General features: G+C 40.2%; 3 protein-coding genes across 3 annotated transcripts in view; 2 read left to right on the forward strand and 1 right to left on the reverse strand.

The window, feature by feature from the left end:
* Positions 1-5,794, reverse strand: part of pacsin1a (protein kinase C and casein kinase substrate in neurons 1a) — a 33,820-nt gene extending 28,026 nt beyond the window's left edge. The window contains 1 exon segment of the mRNA XM_051071332.1: positions 5,486-5,794. The gene's annotated coding sequence lies outside the window, so the exon portion shown is untranslated.
* A 2,831-nt stretch (positions 5,795-8,625) lies between these two features.
* LOC108882104 (homeodomain-interacting protein kinase 2) lies at positions 8,626-13,508 on the forward strand. Its single transcript, XM_018674395.2, has 10 exons — positions 8,626-8,713; positions 9,255-9,442; positions 9,526-9,717; positions 9,811-9,992; positions 10,294-10,417; positions 11,102-11,224; positions 11,332-11,418; positions 11,532-11,698; positions 13,048-13,250; positions 13,360-13,508. The coding sequence occupies exons 2-10, from the start codon at positions 9,269-9,271 to the stop codon at positions 13,458-13,460; spliced, it is 1,353 nt and encodes a 450-aa protein (XP_018529911.1). The 5' UTR covers positions 8,626-8,713; positions 9,255-9,268; the 3' UTR covers positions 13,461-13,508.
* Positions 13,509-14,140: 632 nt separating this feature from the next.
* Positions 14,141-18,519, forward strand: smim29 (small integral membrane protein 29). Its single transcript, XM_018674398.2, has 5 exons — positions 14,141-14,243; positions 14,781-15,079; positions 15,235-15,260; positions 15,368-15,473; positions 16,835-18,519. The coding sequence occupies exons 2-5, from the start codon at positions 14,972-14,974 to the stop codon at positions 16,901-16,903; spliced, it is 309 nt and encodes a 102-aa protein (XP_018529914.1). The 5' UTR covers positions 14,141-14,243; positions 14,781-14,971; the 3' UTR covers positions 16,904-18,519.
* The last annotated feature ends 109 nt before the right edge of the window (positions 18,520-18,628 follow it).

Consider the following 18,628-nt stretch of genomic DNA (forward strand, 5'->3'; position numbering starts at 1 on the left):
GATCATTCACCGGATCACAGTGCTCTTTTTCTGTATGAATAATTCCACTTGCTGGTTGGTGTTTTTAAATGTTGAATTTACATAATGTAAACATAAGAGGAAACATAAACCACCACTTATTGTAAAAATCTGTTGTTTCACGTGCTTTGAAACACACGGACTGCAGCTTCATCTGTTGCAAAAACAATTAATCGATTAATCGACTGCCAGAAAACTGAGAAGAATCTGGATCACTGTCATTCACTGAGCAAAAATGCCAAATATTCACTGGTTCCAACTTCTTAAATGTGAGGATTTGCTGCTTTTCTCTGTTAAGTCTCATTGTGAACTGAACATCTTTTAGTTTTAGGCTGTTGGAAGGAAATAACAAGCAGTTTGAAGATGTCACTTTGGACTCTGGGAAAATGTGACAGGCATTTTTGTGAACAACTTAACCCAATAAATAAGCAACAGATATATGACTGATACAGCTCGACCTCATGCTTATATCATCATACGGCCATCTTGTGTTGTCGTTAATACACAGACAGTCATTGCAGACGTTAATGAGGCGTTAATGAGTTCAGTTCAGTTTAATCCATCTTCATAATTGTGTGTTTTTAGTCACTTATATAGAGTGACTGAATCTTTCTCCCTGTGTAAGCCCCCTCTTACCCAGTGCATGAGCTAGGGCATGCTCCCCGCACCCTACGCACAAGACGAGCAGTTATGATAATGGATGATTGTATTTCAGGCAGAATCATGATGAAGCAGCCCACCCATGAAACGAGGCAACCTGAGATGTGGGCACCATCTGACAGCAAAACCGCCTGATGCCTAACAACAGCCACGTCCAACTGAATCTGGCACCACTTCATGTTAAAATGCTGAGTCATGGTCAGTTTATGCTTTTGGTGTTTTTCCACCCATGACTGCTCGCAGTTCTAAAGGATACAGAGTCTCCTAATGAAGAAATCCCAGCAAGGGGGATTGCTAATCATTTAACAGCTCATAGTAGTTCCTGATAGGGATTAACTGATTAGTCGCTCAACAGAAAAAAATTAATCCGCAATTTGATAACTGCGTAGATCATTTTTAAGCTAAGGTGCCCCAAACTCTCTGGTTCCAGCTTCTCTAATGTGAATATGCTCGATTTCCTAGTCTTATACAATAACAAACTGAATATTTGGGAGGTTTAGATCATTGGTCAGACAAAACAACAAATCTGAACATGCCATCCTGGATCCTGGGAAACTGAGATGAACATTTCTCACTATTTTCTGAGGACAATTTAAGTAATCAAAAATACAATCGGCAGCCTAACTGAAAATAATGGTTAGGCATCAGGCATTTTACCATATTGGTTTTTTTTTTTTTTTACTGTACTTCAAGCACCTGACACTTCATTTCTCTTCATTATTGATTTTACTACTTTATCTCTTATCTTTTTATGCCTATTTTTTTCCTATGTATCTTATTGGTATTTTAAACACTTGGCAACTTGATGTTACATCGCACTTGATGTTACATCCATGGATGTATATAATGGTTATATGTGTTATGTGTGTTTTTTTTTCTTATTGTACATTATGGTATGACTGTTGACGGTTGTCCTGTCATGAGCACACTAAAGCAAATTCCTAACAACTAAGCTGTATGGCAATAAAGTTTTGAATCTTGAATCTAGTTGCAGCCCTAGCTACACGCATACACATATAATGACCTGTTCTACTAGAAACATGCCAGCCTGTGAAGTAGCCACTATATCATCAGGTTTCTCCCTGTATATGTCCAAGAGGAACACACCCTCTAGTGTTCAAAGCAATGACCTGAGACTGTCACAGGTACACACAATTGCCACCAAACAATGCAGAAACAAAACCCATTGATGATAATGTTCAGCCATTCACACCAGTATTGATCCAACCTCCAGTCAGTGATTCATATTTACAGCTGGCACACTGGGACTCCATTTTGAATTGCCCAAAAGATCATGATACATACTGAGTCAGTGCTCTGCCTCGGGGCGGGCCACAGCTACATGATGATGATTCAGAATAGGCAAACACTCATATGTTGTGGTGACACTGCATGAAGGCACCAGGTAACATGAACCTCACTCGTACTGTTCTACAAATAGAAACACGCTTGTTGTTGAGAAATATTACCTACTGATATGCCCCATGTGCAGATATACTTACAGTAAAAGTCATTCATTATTGACGTTAAATATTAGCACTCTATCTGTCCATATCACACCCAGTGAACTGAGGATTCCATAAATATTTCATAAATAGAATACTAAAAGCATCTCTGTTTGTCTCTGGTTTCTAGTGTTGAATCACAGACAGATTCACAGACGGAAAAACAAAAACCAGATTCTTTCTGTGGTGCGAAAGGCACCGTGGATGTTTTTTGATAATCTCCAATGTCATAAATCTTCTGCCAAGGATAGAGTCTTCCCTTGTGTGTGTGTTCTCCTCCGCACTGAGAGAAATGAGACACTCCAGCTGCCCTTCAGACTCTCTGTTCTTACATTGCCTCTTTTTTTTCGCACCTTGTCAGACACAACTATCTCCTCTGCTCACGAACAGCAGCCTTTAACCCTTTCATCAGTGAGCACATTAAAGGAGGTTTAAAGAGAAAAAAAACCAACCCCACTATTTCACACATTGTCCTCTCTCCTTCACACATGATGTCTCTAGAACATCCACAAACAACCAACAATGACACACAGGTCACCGACATGAGCGCTCACCACATTCCCTCCATGTGGGAGGTGCTGAGAGAGACACGTTAAAGACCTGTTCTGGACTGTTTGGATGTAGATTTGCATCTTAAACATAATTTGCTCAAATCTCTAATCTGCACCAGTTCCTCTATTAGCCCTCAATTTATCTTAATGTACTGTAATAGAGAAGGAAAATCTCATCTGAAAACAAATTACTGTTATGACTGAGTTAAACTCTGTGAGGTAAAATGAATAATAGATGTAATTGCCTTTTAATGTGATCAGTTTTACAGTTGATTCATCACTGCCTTCCATTTAATAAGGCAACCCTCACTTGCCAGAAGCGCTGCACCTATTTTAGATATCTCACATTAAACAGAAGAACAAACAACCAAATGACAATAGCTTGGACTGCAATGCTTCCCACAAATCCCACGCTCCTGTTAATCCTTTGTCAGTTATTACGGACATGGCCATAAAGAAACCAAATTGAAGAGGAGCCGGATTAAAAAAAAACCTACCTAAAACCATTTCGCACAACTGCTCAGAACTATTACATTTTCAGTTCCTGAGTTAAGCTTGCTGCACACCATCACTAGTTTGCTATGGTGGATAAACATGCATGTCACAACTATTCTATTAATGGTTAAAGATAACAACAGATCAAGCCAGTGGTTGCAAGAGTGTAAGTTATAATTACATTCTGACAACAAACCTCCTGAGCAGGAGGATGCCACCTCACCACAATCAAAAACATAACAAGTCGGGCGTGGAGACACAAAATGAACAGTATGCCACAGATACACTATAAGCTCTACAGGAAGTCAGAGAGGACATACTTGTGGCTTTAGAAATTAAACACTTGTCTTAAGGGGGTTAGGGATGAATAGTTTGTGACTTAATTAATAGACCTTTGTCTCTCAAGGACTTAGAAAAGCACAGGAATACAGACTGACAAATACACAAAACAGAGGCCTAAATAAGCTAGTACAGATCTGTGGATCTGAAGATAAAGGGGTAAGATAGTAAAGACAACATTTCTACTGCACAAAATCAGAACCTTTTTTTTTAAACTAAAAAAAAAATACTAATATATATTTATTTATATATTATTAAATATACTATTGCTTCATTTTAAGGAACCACAAGCCAGAAAAGTTGGGAACTACTGCTACAGATGGATGCACCAAATAAAACTGGCATCTAGATAGATAGATACGACTATAATAAAGATATCTAGGCGTTCCTGGTAAGCCACTTTTAACTTGGCTCCACAGTGAGGTGGAGGAGTGAGGAGTCTGCTAATAAATAGCAGGTACTCTTTAACTCTCCTTTCCGCAAACACAATTGGATTACCCCCCTCCCTCCCCACTCCTGACAGTATCATCATCTCTTCTCTGCAGCCTCGTGTCAGGCTCTCATGGGGGCACCTTGGCCGCTGACAGACGTGCACTCCAGCAAACAGTGGATTCAGCACCGCGGACAGCTCCAAAACAAGCTGAGGCGGACCTGTCTGTCATCCGCTATGTCACCATTATAAGGAAAAGCAACAGGGTTTGAGATATATATATATATATAAAATAGCATAACAGCCCTTTAATCAGGCGTGCATTCACTGCATGGTTTTAGACAAGACAGGATGTTTTAGTAGACGATACGAGCAGCAGGGTTTAGAGAGAAGTGACGCCCCCCCCCCCCGACAGCATCATCATCATCGTCATCACAGCATATGATAACATCTCTGCTGCCAAACGCATAAACGTGGTTACGGGATACTTTGGTCAGCTGTAAGTCTGGATGCATTTCAGCTCAGGAGCAGATTTGATGAATGATTAAAAGACCACATGCACCTAATCCCATGTAGAAAACAGGATGCTCCTCCTCTGTTGGTTTGTCAGAGAGAGAGAGGGAGAAAGAAAAAAAAACAATGACGCTAGAGATGGCTCCTCGCTGTGCTGTGACAACCAATTACATAACGTCAGAGCGGAGAGTTCTCATTAACATTCGCGTCCATTTCACCAAGAAATCCTCTAAAATAACACCGGGCGATTCCTGTTCTCTTTTCCACTGTATTTGCACAGATAAAATGCGTCGTATAGATAAAAGTAGGGGTGATCATGACATATTTTGTCGACGTAGTTCATATATTCCTCGGCTTGTTTACCCATTTGGCGCATGGACAGGAACATAAAATGGCAATCCTTTCCCAGCCTTAGCCACCATCTCTATCTACTATAGTGTACTCAACATGGCAACAGTCTTTGATATCATCCTGGCAATTTATGTGCTCAGGTAAACATACTGCATTGCTGGTACAATTTGGACACTGAGGTCAAATTTTGCTGAACCTGGCAAGAGAAAGAGATGCACAGTAAAAACAACACACTGCAACATCCTATAATTTCAGAGGAATGGAGACCATTGGACAGAATGTGCAAAACCAAACTAAATAATACAGCTGCGAGCAAAGCCTGCAATAGTAATCCAAGATGATGCAAGACGGTCCTCTTCACCCTTGGCGTATGCAAACAACGGTGAACCATATAAAATGACGCATGCATAATTCAAAAATTGCCACAGTATTGCTAATGAATCTGTAGTACTTGGTCGGTATCGCAGCGGAGAGGGGATCAGACATCATCCAAACGATGGGAAATGATGTGAGATTCCTTTATCCCCTCGTCGCCCTTTGCTAAAAAAGGATGCTCAGCTTCTCTTCTTCCAGTGCAGCAATGTGGCATCAACAACACGGAGCAGACACACAGACCGACTTACCAGAGACGATGCTGCTGCTGCTGCTGCTGCTGCTGTTAGTGCCGCCGAGGTGCACTACTACCCCAATAGCCTGTACTGCAAATAATTCAGTAATTTCCCCTTGCGGTGACAGAAGGTGACCCTGCGTTCTCTGCAAGACTCTGCATCCACTAGATCACGAAGCACGCAGCAAGGGGGAGCTCCACAGCACAGGCGCGCGTCGGGGGGATGGCCCAGCGATTTCCTTTCAATGGACGACAGGAATAGGCTGCAGGGAAAAGAGCTAATGCAACTAGGAAACTCGACTTTATTTTGTGCAAAATCCCCCTCATAACATTAGCCGCCTGAGGTTAGGGAAAGCAGATGTATCCGCATCTGCAGGTGGGGAGTGGGTCGTTTGCAATTTTAAGGTTTCATCAATATGAAGGTTTTGTGTGAATAACGTTTGGGTCTGTGAAAATCATTTTTCTTTATAGGCTTGAAAATGAACATTTTTGAAACAGTATGGGAGTTTCTGTAATGGGGAGAGCCCCAAATGTGACTTCCACTTTCCGACCAATGAGGAGAGAGGATGGTAAGAGGGGGCGTCACCTCTTTTCTTGTCAATCACGTCCACATTGCACTACACTGCAGGGGAGGGAGCTGGAGTGTTTTTGTCCTTTGGCTGCCTGGCAGGCCTTTTGAATAATATCCATCCATCCAGTGTCTGAAGCGCATAAGGATAAGGAAGGTCTGTTCATCTGCTGGTGTATGTGGTTGCACAAAATTCTCACATTTTGCACCACAGCTTTTCTCTAAATGTCCAAATATGGCAGTAAATCTGCCAAAAAAAACAAACAAACAAACAAAAAAAAACATTGTAAACAGAGGAGGGATCAAGCAGGTGGGCGACAGAGAAATAACACTGCATGTTTTATGGAGCAGGTGTGAGGTCAAAGTGGAGGGCAGCACTGAAATCTGAAGTGGTGTTATACTAGCACATCAGTGTAAGAATTTCACTAACACAAAAGTCACAAAATCCAGATAATGGTGCTTCATATATTTGTTGATTTTGCTCATCCTAGGTGTCACCTTAGCCCTATTTCAGAGAAGCAAATAAGATTCATATTAGAGCTCTTAAAATCAATCATATATTTTTCTAAATCTTTATTAGCACGAGAACAGATGGCAAAGATATTACATGTCTAAGGTTTTAAGCACAGATGTAACCACTAGACAGCGCATGTACACAGTGCAGGCTCTTTCCATTACCCTTCCCTTTTTAGTGCACTTTGTATTAATGCATAAACGATGAGACATAACACCATCTGCCTTCACACTTTATGGACTGGTGCAATCATAACCCTTTTGAAATTTCATCTGCCTGTAGCCCAACAAAGGTAATGATCTAATCTACCAGTTTCCTGTGAAAAGAAAACACTTAAGTTAAGAATCAGCAAACATGTCTGTTAAATGAGGAGAAAGAATATTGTTGCTGTGTTTTTTTCTTTGCAGTAGGGGTCCTTTCAACTCTCAGTGGAGCAGAGCGCCCTGCCAAAGCCACTCAACATCCAGCACTAACAGGGTGAAGAGAGGAGGTGTTTGTTCTGTGGAGACGAGGTTCATGGAGGAGAACATGCCCTAAAGCAGATTTAAGTGGATGCTGCTTTATGCTAATGATATAATAAAAGGGCCCTCAACACAGGCTGTTAATTTGATCACTCCACTCATACACCACTGCTATGTTCATCATCGGAGCCATACTTAAAATGCTTTGTGAGATCTTTTAATGTTAGAGACTGTTTCTACTGCCTGCCTAACCTTGACTCTTAACCTACATAAAACATTGAATACTGACCTATAAATTACTTAATCTTAATCTATATCAAAGCCTTTCAGAAGTGACGACTGAAACTGAAATCTCCATTCATTCAGCTCTGATAAAACATTGCACCCTCAATGACTCCTCTCTGTTCATACTGATCTCCCTGTATGCAATTATACTGAGATACCCAGTGTTAAAAAACCAAAGCAGTCTGAGGAAGGAGCCAAAGGCTGCAATCACTTTGGGATCCACTGGCCTATGGTGTATTTTGCTCTACTGATGAATCTTGACTGACAGAAAATATTAAACTGAATGTACAAGGCATTCGAACTGATAGGCACAGGATATATTACCCATAACAATAACCATAACTGACAGGTGTAAAGTGACATCTAGTGGCAAGAGACTGACAGTGCAAAAACTATAACTGAATCTAGTGTAAACTCAGTGAAGACAGAATAAAATGCATTGTTCCTCTCTAATAGATTAAGTAATGTTATATACGACATGCTATGTGTTCAGACATTTTAACCGTTTGGATTTAACAGAATATGGCCAAATTCAATTATTGCAATATGCAAATATTATTGATGTTTTCAATGTCATACTGAGTGGCTTTTGTTGAATCCTTACAGTTACAGAGAGCCAGAGTTTTAGTTTTTAGTTCTCCATACTGGCACGTCTTGTCATTATGAATGCATTGTTTGTTTCACCTTACTGTAAATCATCCTGTCTGTATGAATCTAATATAGTCACAAACCATTATACGTCCACCTGCCCTCCCCACCTACACGTTGTTGTCATCAAGGGAGTGTCCCTCATCCTTCAGGTGTAGGTAAACTGTTTATTCTTGACCTGAGACAAGAAGTCTGGACTGAGCAGTTTACCCAAAGGATAAGGAACACTCCTTTGATGACAACAGTGTACACACTATAGATAGGGAGGACAGGTGGTTTGAAAGAGGAGTGAGAGCCCATCTATGTCAAAGTAGAGAAACCATCCATCAACAGAGGAGGAGGTCTACAACACCACTTATCCCCCACCTACAATGCTTTTTTCTTGGATTCATAGGGTCCATTTCTCTGCATTGAGAACTTTTACTTTACAAGATACTTTAAGTACATTATCTTGATTATACTTATACCTGACTTTTACTTGTAATTGTGTATTTCTACTCATACTTAAGGATCTGAACGCTTTACTACTGGACTTTACACTAACTGTAGTTCTACTGTGACACTGATTGAAGGCCCATTAGAATCCAGTCTGGAATCCTGCATTAAACATTATGACATTATACAGATATTCTACAGTGAACTCTACATTAGTCAGTCATTCTACTGTAACTACTAGACAAGGAACAAGCCAAACCACCAAGCCAAACCAAACAAATCAATCACAATCCTAACAACTGAGAAATGCGCGACACTGCATAGCTGATACAGGTAAAGCCACTGTTTTGTTTCCTCTGTTACAACAATGTTTCTGAGGTTGATTCAGTCTGTAACATGCAATAAATGCAATAACAAGTGGAAAGAACTGCCAACCATATCATAATGGACACAGAGACTGAAACAGGACATCTTCCCACAGAGATGGAATTGTGTGGCATTGTACCTGGGTGTTTAACTGAGAGATATGTCCGACATGGTTTAGTTGACTTTTTAGTTAGAAAAACCTAGAATAAACTTAACCAGACCTTTAAAGCATGTCACTTAAGCTGCACCTTTTGAAATTAATTTTTTAAATAATGATACTGCCATTTGTTTCAGTGTATTTATTTGTTATATATGTTAACCTAAGAATCCTGGTGTAGTTGTGGTATTAATGTGCAAATAAAGGCCATATTTTTTAAGAAAATCTGACTTAATCTTGATCCATTTTATGTCAAGTTTTTGTATGTGCTAGTTCACTAGCTACATGTTAAAACGTTCTGTTACATGCTCAGCTACACATAAAAATAACACATACACATTTTGCTTTCAGCTTTCTCAGTAGAAATGGCATATCAACGATACCCAGTTCGCACAATCTCAGAAAACTATACGATGCTCAAAGTTCTGGGGCAGGGTTGTTACGGACATGTCATCAAATGTTTGAAACGAGACACAGAAGAGACTGTGGCTGTGAAGGTCTTAAAACAAAGACATTCAGAGCTCACAAACATAAGAGAGGTGAGCTACTGTTTGAAAAGATCACAGTTACTTACTGAGGACATTGACTACAAAGCTATCTAAAACTTGCCATTTACCACCAGGTAGCCATACTGGAAAAGCTGAGATGTTTGGACCCTGACAAATATAACATCATCAGATGCCATGAATGGTTCCGGAGGATCAACCAGATCTTCATGGTGTTTGAAATTCTGGATATGAGCGTCTATGATTACATGCGCCAGAGAAAATGGGTTCCTATGCCTTTAGATGGCATAAGGATCATAATCAAAGATGTAAGGATACAGTACCTGATAGAAAGTAGAATTTAAAGCTCTATTGGCTTTCCACTCTGGCACATCCTTCATTGTCTTTGACTTTACTTGTAGTTGGCCACAGCCTTAAATGCCCTGAAAGGTGTAGGACTGATCCATACGGATTTGAAACTAGATAACATCATGCTGGTGGATCATCAGCGACAGCCATTCAGGGTGAGGCTCATTGATTTTGGCCTGACTCTTCACACATTCGAAGCCAAACCAGGAATAGGTGTTCAGCCCCTTTGGCACAGGTATGACCGTGAGATGTTTTTATTAGAATTGCTTGGGTTTCCTGTAAAGAATCCCCAATGTATTTTCTCATGATATTTCACATGATACTTGAGTTTTAGCTAAAAGGGTCAAATTTGAGGCTTGCTTGAAAATGTCTCTAATGTGTGAGGGACATTGATTAATCCAGGCCTTTTCGAGGCTTATTTGCCTTGTCCTGTCCTGTTTGCCTTGTGCATTTTTATGCTTTAAAACTTTAAAACTTAAAACTTAAAACTGCTTTAAAAACTCCATGTTTTTGTATTGCTGTTCTTCCACAATCAGGTCTCCTGAAATCCTTCTTGGCATCAAGTTTACTGAGGCCATTGACATTTGGTCCCTTGGCTCAGTGATGGCCGAGATGCTTTGCGGCTTTGCACTTTTCCCAGGAAGACACAAATATGATGTGGTCAGTACTATTACTGATTCATTTCTACACTGTTCTTAATATACGTATTAACATTATTTTGACATGTATTAATCATGAATCAAGGGCATTTTTTTAAATTTGGCATCTCTAAGAGCAGATGCACCAAAAAAAATGCCAGGAGCTCTGAGCTCTAAGGCTGTACTTAGGCACAGTGGTGCTTTGAGTTAAATTCTAAAAATGCTTTCAATATCAAGCTGATATTTAACAAGTTTACCATGTTGACCCCCTTAGTTTAATGTATTGGCATGCTGAATACAAAGTTCAGGTGAGCCTGAGTACAGTACTGGGCAAACTAAATTTCTGACCTGATGGTGGCGATACATGAAAGTAAGGAAATCATTAAAGTGATAACAATTCATCTTGAGGACAAAATGAATGTGTGTACCACAATTTCTGGCAATCCGTTCAGTAGCTGTTGGGACCTTTCACTCAAAGCCACAAATGTGAATCTTGTTGTGGTACAAGAGGATCACCAACATCAATAGGAATCATCCTCTGGGGATCTTGAATGTCTGTACTAAATTACATGACTTTCCATCCAGTAGTTTATGAGCTATTTCAGTCTGGACCAAAGTGGTTGACCAACTGACTGACAGACACATAGACTGACCAGCATTGCCATCCAAAGAGCCATAATAATGTTATGCTGCGTTTTGTATCCAGCTGCGTTTCATCATTGACGTCCTGGGTGAACCTCCTAGGAGACTTCTGAATGATGGGATTAATACAAGGCAGTTCTACCACATTAATCACAAGTACAAGTTATTCAGACGCTGGACATTCAAGGTGTGGTACCAAACCATCTTTGACTTTACTGGCCAAACGTGGATTATTAGTATGAGAGAGTTAAGTCTGATGAACAGACACCTGAAGTGGATTTTGTCTTCTTATAGAAACCAGTGGATTTTTACAGTGAAACAGGCATCAAACCAGTGGAAAACAGGAAGCACAAATTTACCTCTCTGGATGACCTGAAAACAGTAGGTTGTCAAGTAGACACTGCCAACTGATGAGCCCAAGAAATAGTCCCTTTCTGTAAGTCAGGGAGTTATTTTGGTTTAAGGTCAGTTTAAACCATCCTTTCACATTTTAGCTGGGTCCACACCAAGAAAACAGCCCAGAGGCTTCTGATAGAAGTGCTTGTGTTGCGCTGTTGAAAGAAATGCTTCAGATGGATCCCAGGAACAGGATTAAACCGAGTAAAGTCTTGGACCATCCATTCATAACAGGGAGCTACATCACCCCATGCAACAGTTCACAGTAAGTCTGCCTTAAAGAGTGGTGTGCCTGACTCTGTACATTAGGCCATTTTGGCACAGAGGATAATAGACAACAGTTGGCACTGAAGATAACTTTACTGCCTGGTATAATGTCTATAGTGGGCAATTTTGAAACGTTTGCTCTCAGCTTGGCGCCTCTCTGACTGTGAGGGGGATTACAATATGCATCTAGGGCAGTTTGTGATAAGTGCATCCATCTTTATTTACCTGTGGAACCTCCCGTAGATGTCATTCAAACTGTTGCCAGGTGTCATTGTGGTTCTGCCAGCTGAGAAGTAGTGCCAGGATGTTCAAGTGTTATTTTCCCTCAGTATATACCTAGTTTGGTAGATGAGAATCAAAGATAAAACACATATGGAGTTAGAAAGTATCATGTTAGTGATTATTATCATTAACAATGTATACAAATAATATTTGATGGGTGAGTACAGTGCAGTTCAGCATCAGAGCAAGCATCTTTACTTCCTGTATATTCTTGTTTTCTGTAATGACATTAAAACTATGGAGATAAATAGGGTGGCCCCACCACACCTGCACTTTGAGTTTCTAAATAATTAGCAGCTTAACTTTTTACACAGGACTCTCATTAGGCCAACAATGGTAAACTACATGTAAATTTGCTCATACTCAAGGACTGTACTTTAAATGGCTGTTATCGATATTTTTATATTAAAAGTGTATCATAATAGCGTGAAAATAATGTGGTAATGTGAAAGAGGTCGCTCGTAGAGCTTAACCTACAGACAATTATCACCTGAATCTGCAGCTCTCCTCGGCTTTACGAAGTTTTATAGTGAGCCTCAGCGCATTGTTCAATTGCAAAACCCACAGCACACGACACCTTCAAAGCACCACGAACACAGTTAGCCATTAGCAGCGGGATAGTGAATCATTTAGCAGCTAAAGAGCCAGCTATTTCACCCCAGGTGGCCGCAAACACAAGTCCAATTGAATGACAATGTCGCTCCACTGCTAACAAGTTGACCAAACCGGCACGGCACGTGCTCATTAGCTGTTTCCGCTGCCCCCAGGTGGCCATTAGGGGGGGGGGGGGGGGCATCGGTCACTTTTTCTTCAGTATTTCTATTATTCTATTCCACTACATTCAAAACTAAATATTATTATTATTACCAACCTACTAAGACACAAATAAATTCGCTACTGCAAGAGGTGAGCGATGCATCCATACAGTCTCTCTGGCCATAAATGAGAAGCACCTATTAAAACCAGCCCCCTCTCAATCAGCATGTAACAGCATGTGTCACAGTACACCACACATTGATCACACTGCCAACAACAATGGCTCTGTATGTGTTTGTGTTTGTGTAGCTTCCAGGTTGTGCAGAAGAAGATGACCAACAATCTGAAGGCTGACGATGGAGACCTCAAATTGGAGTCCATTACTAATGGTGGCAAAACAAATCCAGCTGTGGACTGTGACGTCCTGAGCATCTCACTGGTTCCTCCAAACAACTCTGCTCCTGACTCTGCTTCAAACCAAGCCTCCAGCAGCATAAATTCACACACACCTGGTGGGAAATATTCCTCTCCACTTGTCTGAATTGTTGTGTCCCTCCACTCTCCATTTACAGTAATTTCTTCAAAGTTGGCTGGAGCACTGACTATACCTTTGATTTGCAGAAGCCAGTGAGCCTGAGAAGAAGAAGAGGACAGGATTTTTCTCCACCTTAAGAAGAAGAATTTCCTCCTGCATCCATGCACTCAGACACATGAGAAAATGATGAGTGGACACAAGTTTCCACCATAAATAGGCTAATACAAAATTCATAAAACAAATTTCAGAGTGTTTTGTTTGTTAAACCCATCTGATAGTCTGGCATCTCAGACTATAAATAGAATATACTCAAAATAATACTGAGGTTTAAGTCAAGTACTGTCTGTCTACGTCAGTGGTGAAATGAGGCCTAAGTGTCAATTATGATAAGTGGAAACACCTGTGTGAATTTCAAGGAAATTTAAAAGGTCTTTCTGTCATTCTTCCATGAGACAGGAGAGATATGATGGTGGATGAGATATTTTTATTCCCCCCCCCCCCCAAAAAAAAAAACACACACACACGGATGCCGAACTACATGTGATTAACAACAACAACAACAACAACAACAATAATAATAATAAATTAGTACACATTAGTATATAGCAAAAGGGAACCCGTAATGGCAAATTAAGCGCACTTAATTTCCTAATATATGTGAATAAATTAAAAAAAAAAAAAAAACGGTCAGCGCCACAATGTCTGTGTCCTCTCAAATAGCCATCATTGATAACCACTATAATCTTTTCTTCATCAAATCCTTTCTCGCAGTTATGGATAAGTTACAAAATAATGTCACAATTTTTTCTTTTGTAAATGAAATGCATTTCCGTAGTTTTGTGTGGTCGTGACGCTTTTATTCTGAAGGACTGAAACAGGAAGTATTATTGTTGTTGCTGGTGGTGGAGGATAAGCTGCCCGAGAACTGCAACATAACGTTACTCGAAACAGAGACCTTGCACATCGCACAGTGAGTGAGCATTTACTCGAACCTATAGAAAAAACGACTCTGTATACCTCGTTAGAAATCAGCTTTGATTAGTCTGCTTGTTTTCGCAATAAAACAACTTGTCAGTAGCGGTGTCATCTACCGGGCGCAGCTAACGGTAGCTATGTTTATATAGCTAGAAATGCAGACTCATTGGTTTATAGTGGGAAGGGTCTGTGAAGAACTTTTGAACAGAAAAGTTGAACGACAGCAGTGGTTAGGTTTTGTTCTAGTTCTGGTGGTTACACAAGCAGGTATTGGCATATACAAACAAATCAACTGACCGCAGCAAGGGAAGCGGCTTGAACGGGACTTGCTGTCAAGACATTAACTGTTTACTGACTTGGTCCATTTGCATTTTAAAACGTAGGTTTGCCAATTTAACAAAACAGACATATCAGCAACTTGGTATCATATCTTTCCCACAGCAACTTATCTGCCACTGTGAACTATGTGACCATACAACTTCCTTGATATGCTTTTAACTGTGCAAATTCTTCTCATTCCGGGTGCCCTCAGATTTCTCGGTGATTAGGGAGGGCAGTGATACCATGTGGAAGTCACATGAACGACAAGGATGAGGCATAAACAACAAGGGGGCAGCTTGAGGAGAGAGCCGCTGCACACTGTTTGCCACAGGGAGGGGGTTTGCTGCTTGTAAAGGCCCTGCACAAGCAGCCCCCTGTGTGCCCCTTTCCTGAACATATGCAATGAACAGCACTACTCAGCCCCCTGCCATCATAGATGGGGATGTGGCAGTCAGCTATGTGTTGGTGCCATTTTTCCTCATCACCATCATTGGAATAGCTGCGGCTGTGGTAAGTTGTTGGGCTAGCTGGCTAGCTGAAGATGACCTGCTGAAAAAGATATTCAACAGGAACGTTACTATTAACTTAGGAGAGAAATAAAAGGCACTGTGATAAGTCAGAATCGACAGACCTACTAATACACTGTATTCATTCTGTCTTTTCAGGTCATGTATATTCGTAAGAAAAGGAGGTGAGACTTATAATCTACATATGTTGATTACATGGCACAGTGCTTTTGCGCTAAGCTTGACTGCGCCACTTCATCACTATTTGATTTCTTTTTATTTTGTCCCTCAGAATTGACAGACTCCGTCATCAGCTGTTACCAGTTTACACATATGATCCTTCAGAGGAACTTAATGAAGCTGAACAAGAAATGTTGTGGAGAGAAGAGGACACACAGGTACGATGCACCTCTGGTTTCCAAACATTTGAAGTGTTTTGTTCTCTGGGACATTTTTATCTGAAAGTGGGAAAGGGTGTTATGAAATCGGATGGAAATAGCAATATCATAATTTAGAGTCAAGGTAATATGAAATAAAGTGATATTACCACTTGTATAGGAACGGGTTAAACACGCTAGATCTTTCTGTAGCTGACTACTTTCTCTACAAAAGATGGAGTGAAGACATGTTTACTGTAGTGTTCTCACTTTATATGTTGTTTTGCTGTGCAGTTGTCTGTGGTTGCACCATTCACTCCAACAGACCAGTAGTTCCTCAATTGGTCCGTCTCTTCCTCTTTCACTTAGTAACATGGCTGCAAATAGTAGTAGAACTCTACTAGAGAGTTTGCACCATTTATTGTATGTGCAAGCCTCACATCCCTCACACTACCAGGTACTAGCTAGTTCTGCGATCTCTTCAGGTATCAATCAGATCCTAAACATAACCTGACACTTTTCTTTCCACACAAAATCTGACATGTTATAAGTATAATGGTTAAACCAAAAATGTCTCTGGAGCTTCTATGATTCTCTTTATGGTACAAGTGCTCTTGTTTTGAACTAGCTGGAACAGAAATAGATGATTATAGCGAGAAAAACAGTAATGAAATTAAATGATTAGCTTGGTTGATTCCAATGAAAAAACCTGCACTGAGCCACAAGAAACACCAGGTGGCAATATTTACCATGGACAAAGTTGCACATTATGTTTTACTCCGCAGTTGAGAAAATGTGAAATTGGAAAAACAATGTCATCACGTTTAGTTGTGTATTAGTTTAAGAGGCTGTTATTAAACAGTTTGTTTGCCCAAATCATACAACTACTACTAGATAGTTTTGGTTTTATCTGCTGAGGTTTTGGGATACCTGCCCCTGAGATTTCTGCTGCTGCTAATCCAATACAGAGAAAGTGAATTGAATTGAATTTGTGATGCTTAAAAAAACTCTGAAGCAACATGTCTTTCTGTCCCTGTTGATTTCCTGAGTAACCAGGACATGGTTTCTTGAAACACATGTTGCTTTTGAGCTTTTGTGTTTGTTTACTTGCTCCTAACTTTTTTTCAGTTTGTAAATGAAGTTTGAGAAATGAAGGTTGAGAGGCTGTGATGATGAATCACATTGTGGCTTAATACAACTGGAAATAAGTGAGGACATATTTGTGTGTGTGTGTGTGTGTGTGTGTGTAATATGGGTGAACTGACCCTTTATCACAGTCACAAAAGCTTCACGCATCCTCACTGAAAACCATATTACATTCATGTTATGGCTTTGCAGTGCAAAACTAAACTGTGCTCTCACTTTGAATCTTATGCCTTCAGATTGTACAAGGTTGGGCCAGAAGTTATCAACAGCGACGCCCTCTTCTGGCCAAAGACGTCAATGCATGATAGTGGTAAACCATGGCATCAAACACTGTCAGTGCGGAGATGGCCCTCTGCCACACAGATCAGTCATTTTCAAAGTCATGCACAAGAATTTTCTTGATTTGTTTTTCTTTAAAATGGTTTGGCGGTATCTTTGAGTACATCAGCAGGAGTCTGCATTTTTCTTTTTCAGCACAGGGTGACTGTTCATTTATGAGGTTCTGATGCCAGTTTTGGGTGTGCCTAACAGACGCAGTACCTGAAACTTATTTATTTGAAATTATTTATTCAAACTTTGCTTTACTGTGGTATTCAGTGGCAGGACTCAGAGTTAAGAAAGGTGGAATGTATCTAAAGAGCAGGTTCCTGTAGGTGTGCTCTGTTGTTTACATTTCTAATGTTGTGGGCGACGTGTGGCAAGCAGTTATATTCCTGTGGGTTGCAGTAGGCATTTGTACTGACGATAATTTAGGGGCTGTGGTAAAGAGTATGAATGTTCTGCACTAGTTAAAAATTGTCACTCCTGCTATGAGAAGGTTTGTGATCATTTGGTTGTGGTTGTTGTGTAGAGGTCATTTCCATTGCTTTAAAAACAAATATGGCTGCTTTCATTAAATGCTGTTAAACAGTCACATTTGTTGACCTGAAACACTGCAACACCACTCCCAAAAAGAGCTTTAGCGTGAGAAGATAAAGTTAGAATTAGCTTGGTATTTTCAGTTTCTTTTTAAGACAAAAGGTTGAACACACACATACACCCTTTTGGTTTTAATTTCTTCAGAGCTTAACTAGCCGGCCTAACAGTCTGCATCTTCTTGTGGTTCAGCCAAATCCTATGACTCTTATCAAAGGCATGAAAAGCCAGATATGGGAGTAAATAAATCCAACCTCTTCTCATCCCCAAAATGAGTTGTGACTAGTACCCTAAATATGTCCTGTCTGCAAGGCATGGCACCAGCACAGATTTACCTCCAGCAGAAGAATCTGTTCATATGAATGCCATAGGTCTGACTGTATCAAGCACTCAGGAAACCCGCGCTTTCTCTCTCTTTTTTTTGTAACCTTTCCTGACCCTTATTTGCCTTGCATTTGTGAATGTAAACTAAGAACAATAGAACTGTTAAACTGTCCTGGAAGGGGAAAAACCCTCAGTTCAACAACTCATGTATTGCAATGGACAGCTAATGCTCAAAACTTGTGATGTTATCAGGTATGACATCTAGAGGTTCTTTAGAATGAGAATGAGCTCACACATTGGATATGCTTCCTGCAGTAGGTTCTGGACTTGATAACATCTTTACCCCCAGAACATGCTCCTCGGTGCTCCCCAGTCATTTTTACATCTCACTGTTTGTTTTCTATGCATTTATCTAGATTTTTTTTTCACATAATGGAAAAGTATGAGATGGGCGATTCACAGTTTAGATTGTACAAATGTTTGAATTAATTCACACTGGGAAACTTTTCACGGGAGGCTGATTTCAGGTTGCACTTGAAAAGTCAAAGAACTACTGATGTAAAATGTTAATAGCAGCACTGTTATGAAGTTTTACTTTTCAGATTGTTGCACTGTTGTTTCAAGAGACTGAATCAGGCTGATTTGAATGTTGAGGATGTAAATAAAGTAACTTTTGTCTTTGTACTGTAACCATTATTTGCATTAGCCAAGTTGTGCTTAAAGAGAAGGACAATTCAACTTAACACGTTTTCTTGAAGCCTTTTGACAGAGACTTTGTAACAATATGGAAA

Source organism: Lates calcarifer, linkage group LG6 (genome assembly GCF_001640805.2).
Source record: "Lates calcarifer isolate ASB-BC8 linkage group LG6, TLL_Latcal_v3, whole genome shotgun sequence".
In the NCBI taxonomy this organism is placed as follows: domain Eukaryota; kingdom Metazoa; phylum Chordata; class Actinopteri; family Centropomidae; genus Lates; species Lates calcarifer.

What these genes read in the sequence shown, in the direction of transcription:
- LOC108882104 (XM_018674395.2), top strand. Translation starts at nt 9,269, where the DNA reads ATGGCATATCAACGATACCCAGTTCGCACAATCTCAGAAAACTATACG. An exon ending in GTTCAGCCCCTTTGGCACAG is followed by an intron (nt 9,993 to 10,293) that starts GTATGACCGTGA and finishes TTCCACAATCAG; the next exon opens with GTCTCCTGAAATCCTTCTTG. An exon ending in CATAAATTCACACACACCTG is followed by an intron (nt 13,251 to 13,359) that starts GTGGGAAATATT and finishes TTTGATTTGCAG; the next exon opens with AAGCCAGTGAGCCTGAGAAG.
- smim29 (XM_018674398.2), top strand. Translation starts at nt 14,972, where the DNA reads ATGAACAGCACTACTCAGCCCCCTGCCATCATAGATGGGGATGTGGCA. An exon ending in TTGGAATAGCTGCGGCTGTG is followed by an intron (nt 15,080 to 15,234) that starts GTAAGTTGTTGG and finishes CTGTCTTTTCAG; the next exon opens with GTCATGTATATTCGTAAGAA. An exon ending in TATATTCGTAAGAAAAGGAG is followed by an intron (nt 15,261 to 15,367) that starts GTGAGACTTATA and finishes TTTGTCCCTCAG; the next exon opens with AATTGACAGACTCCGTCATC.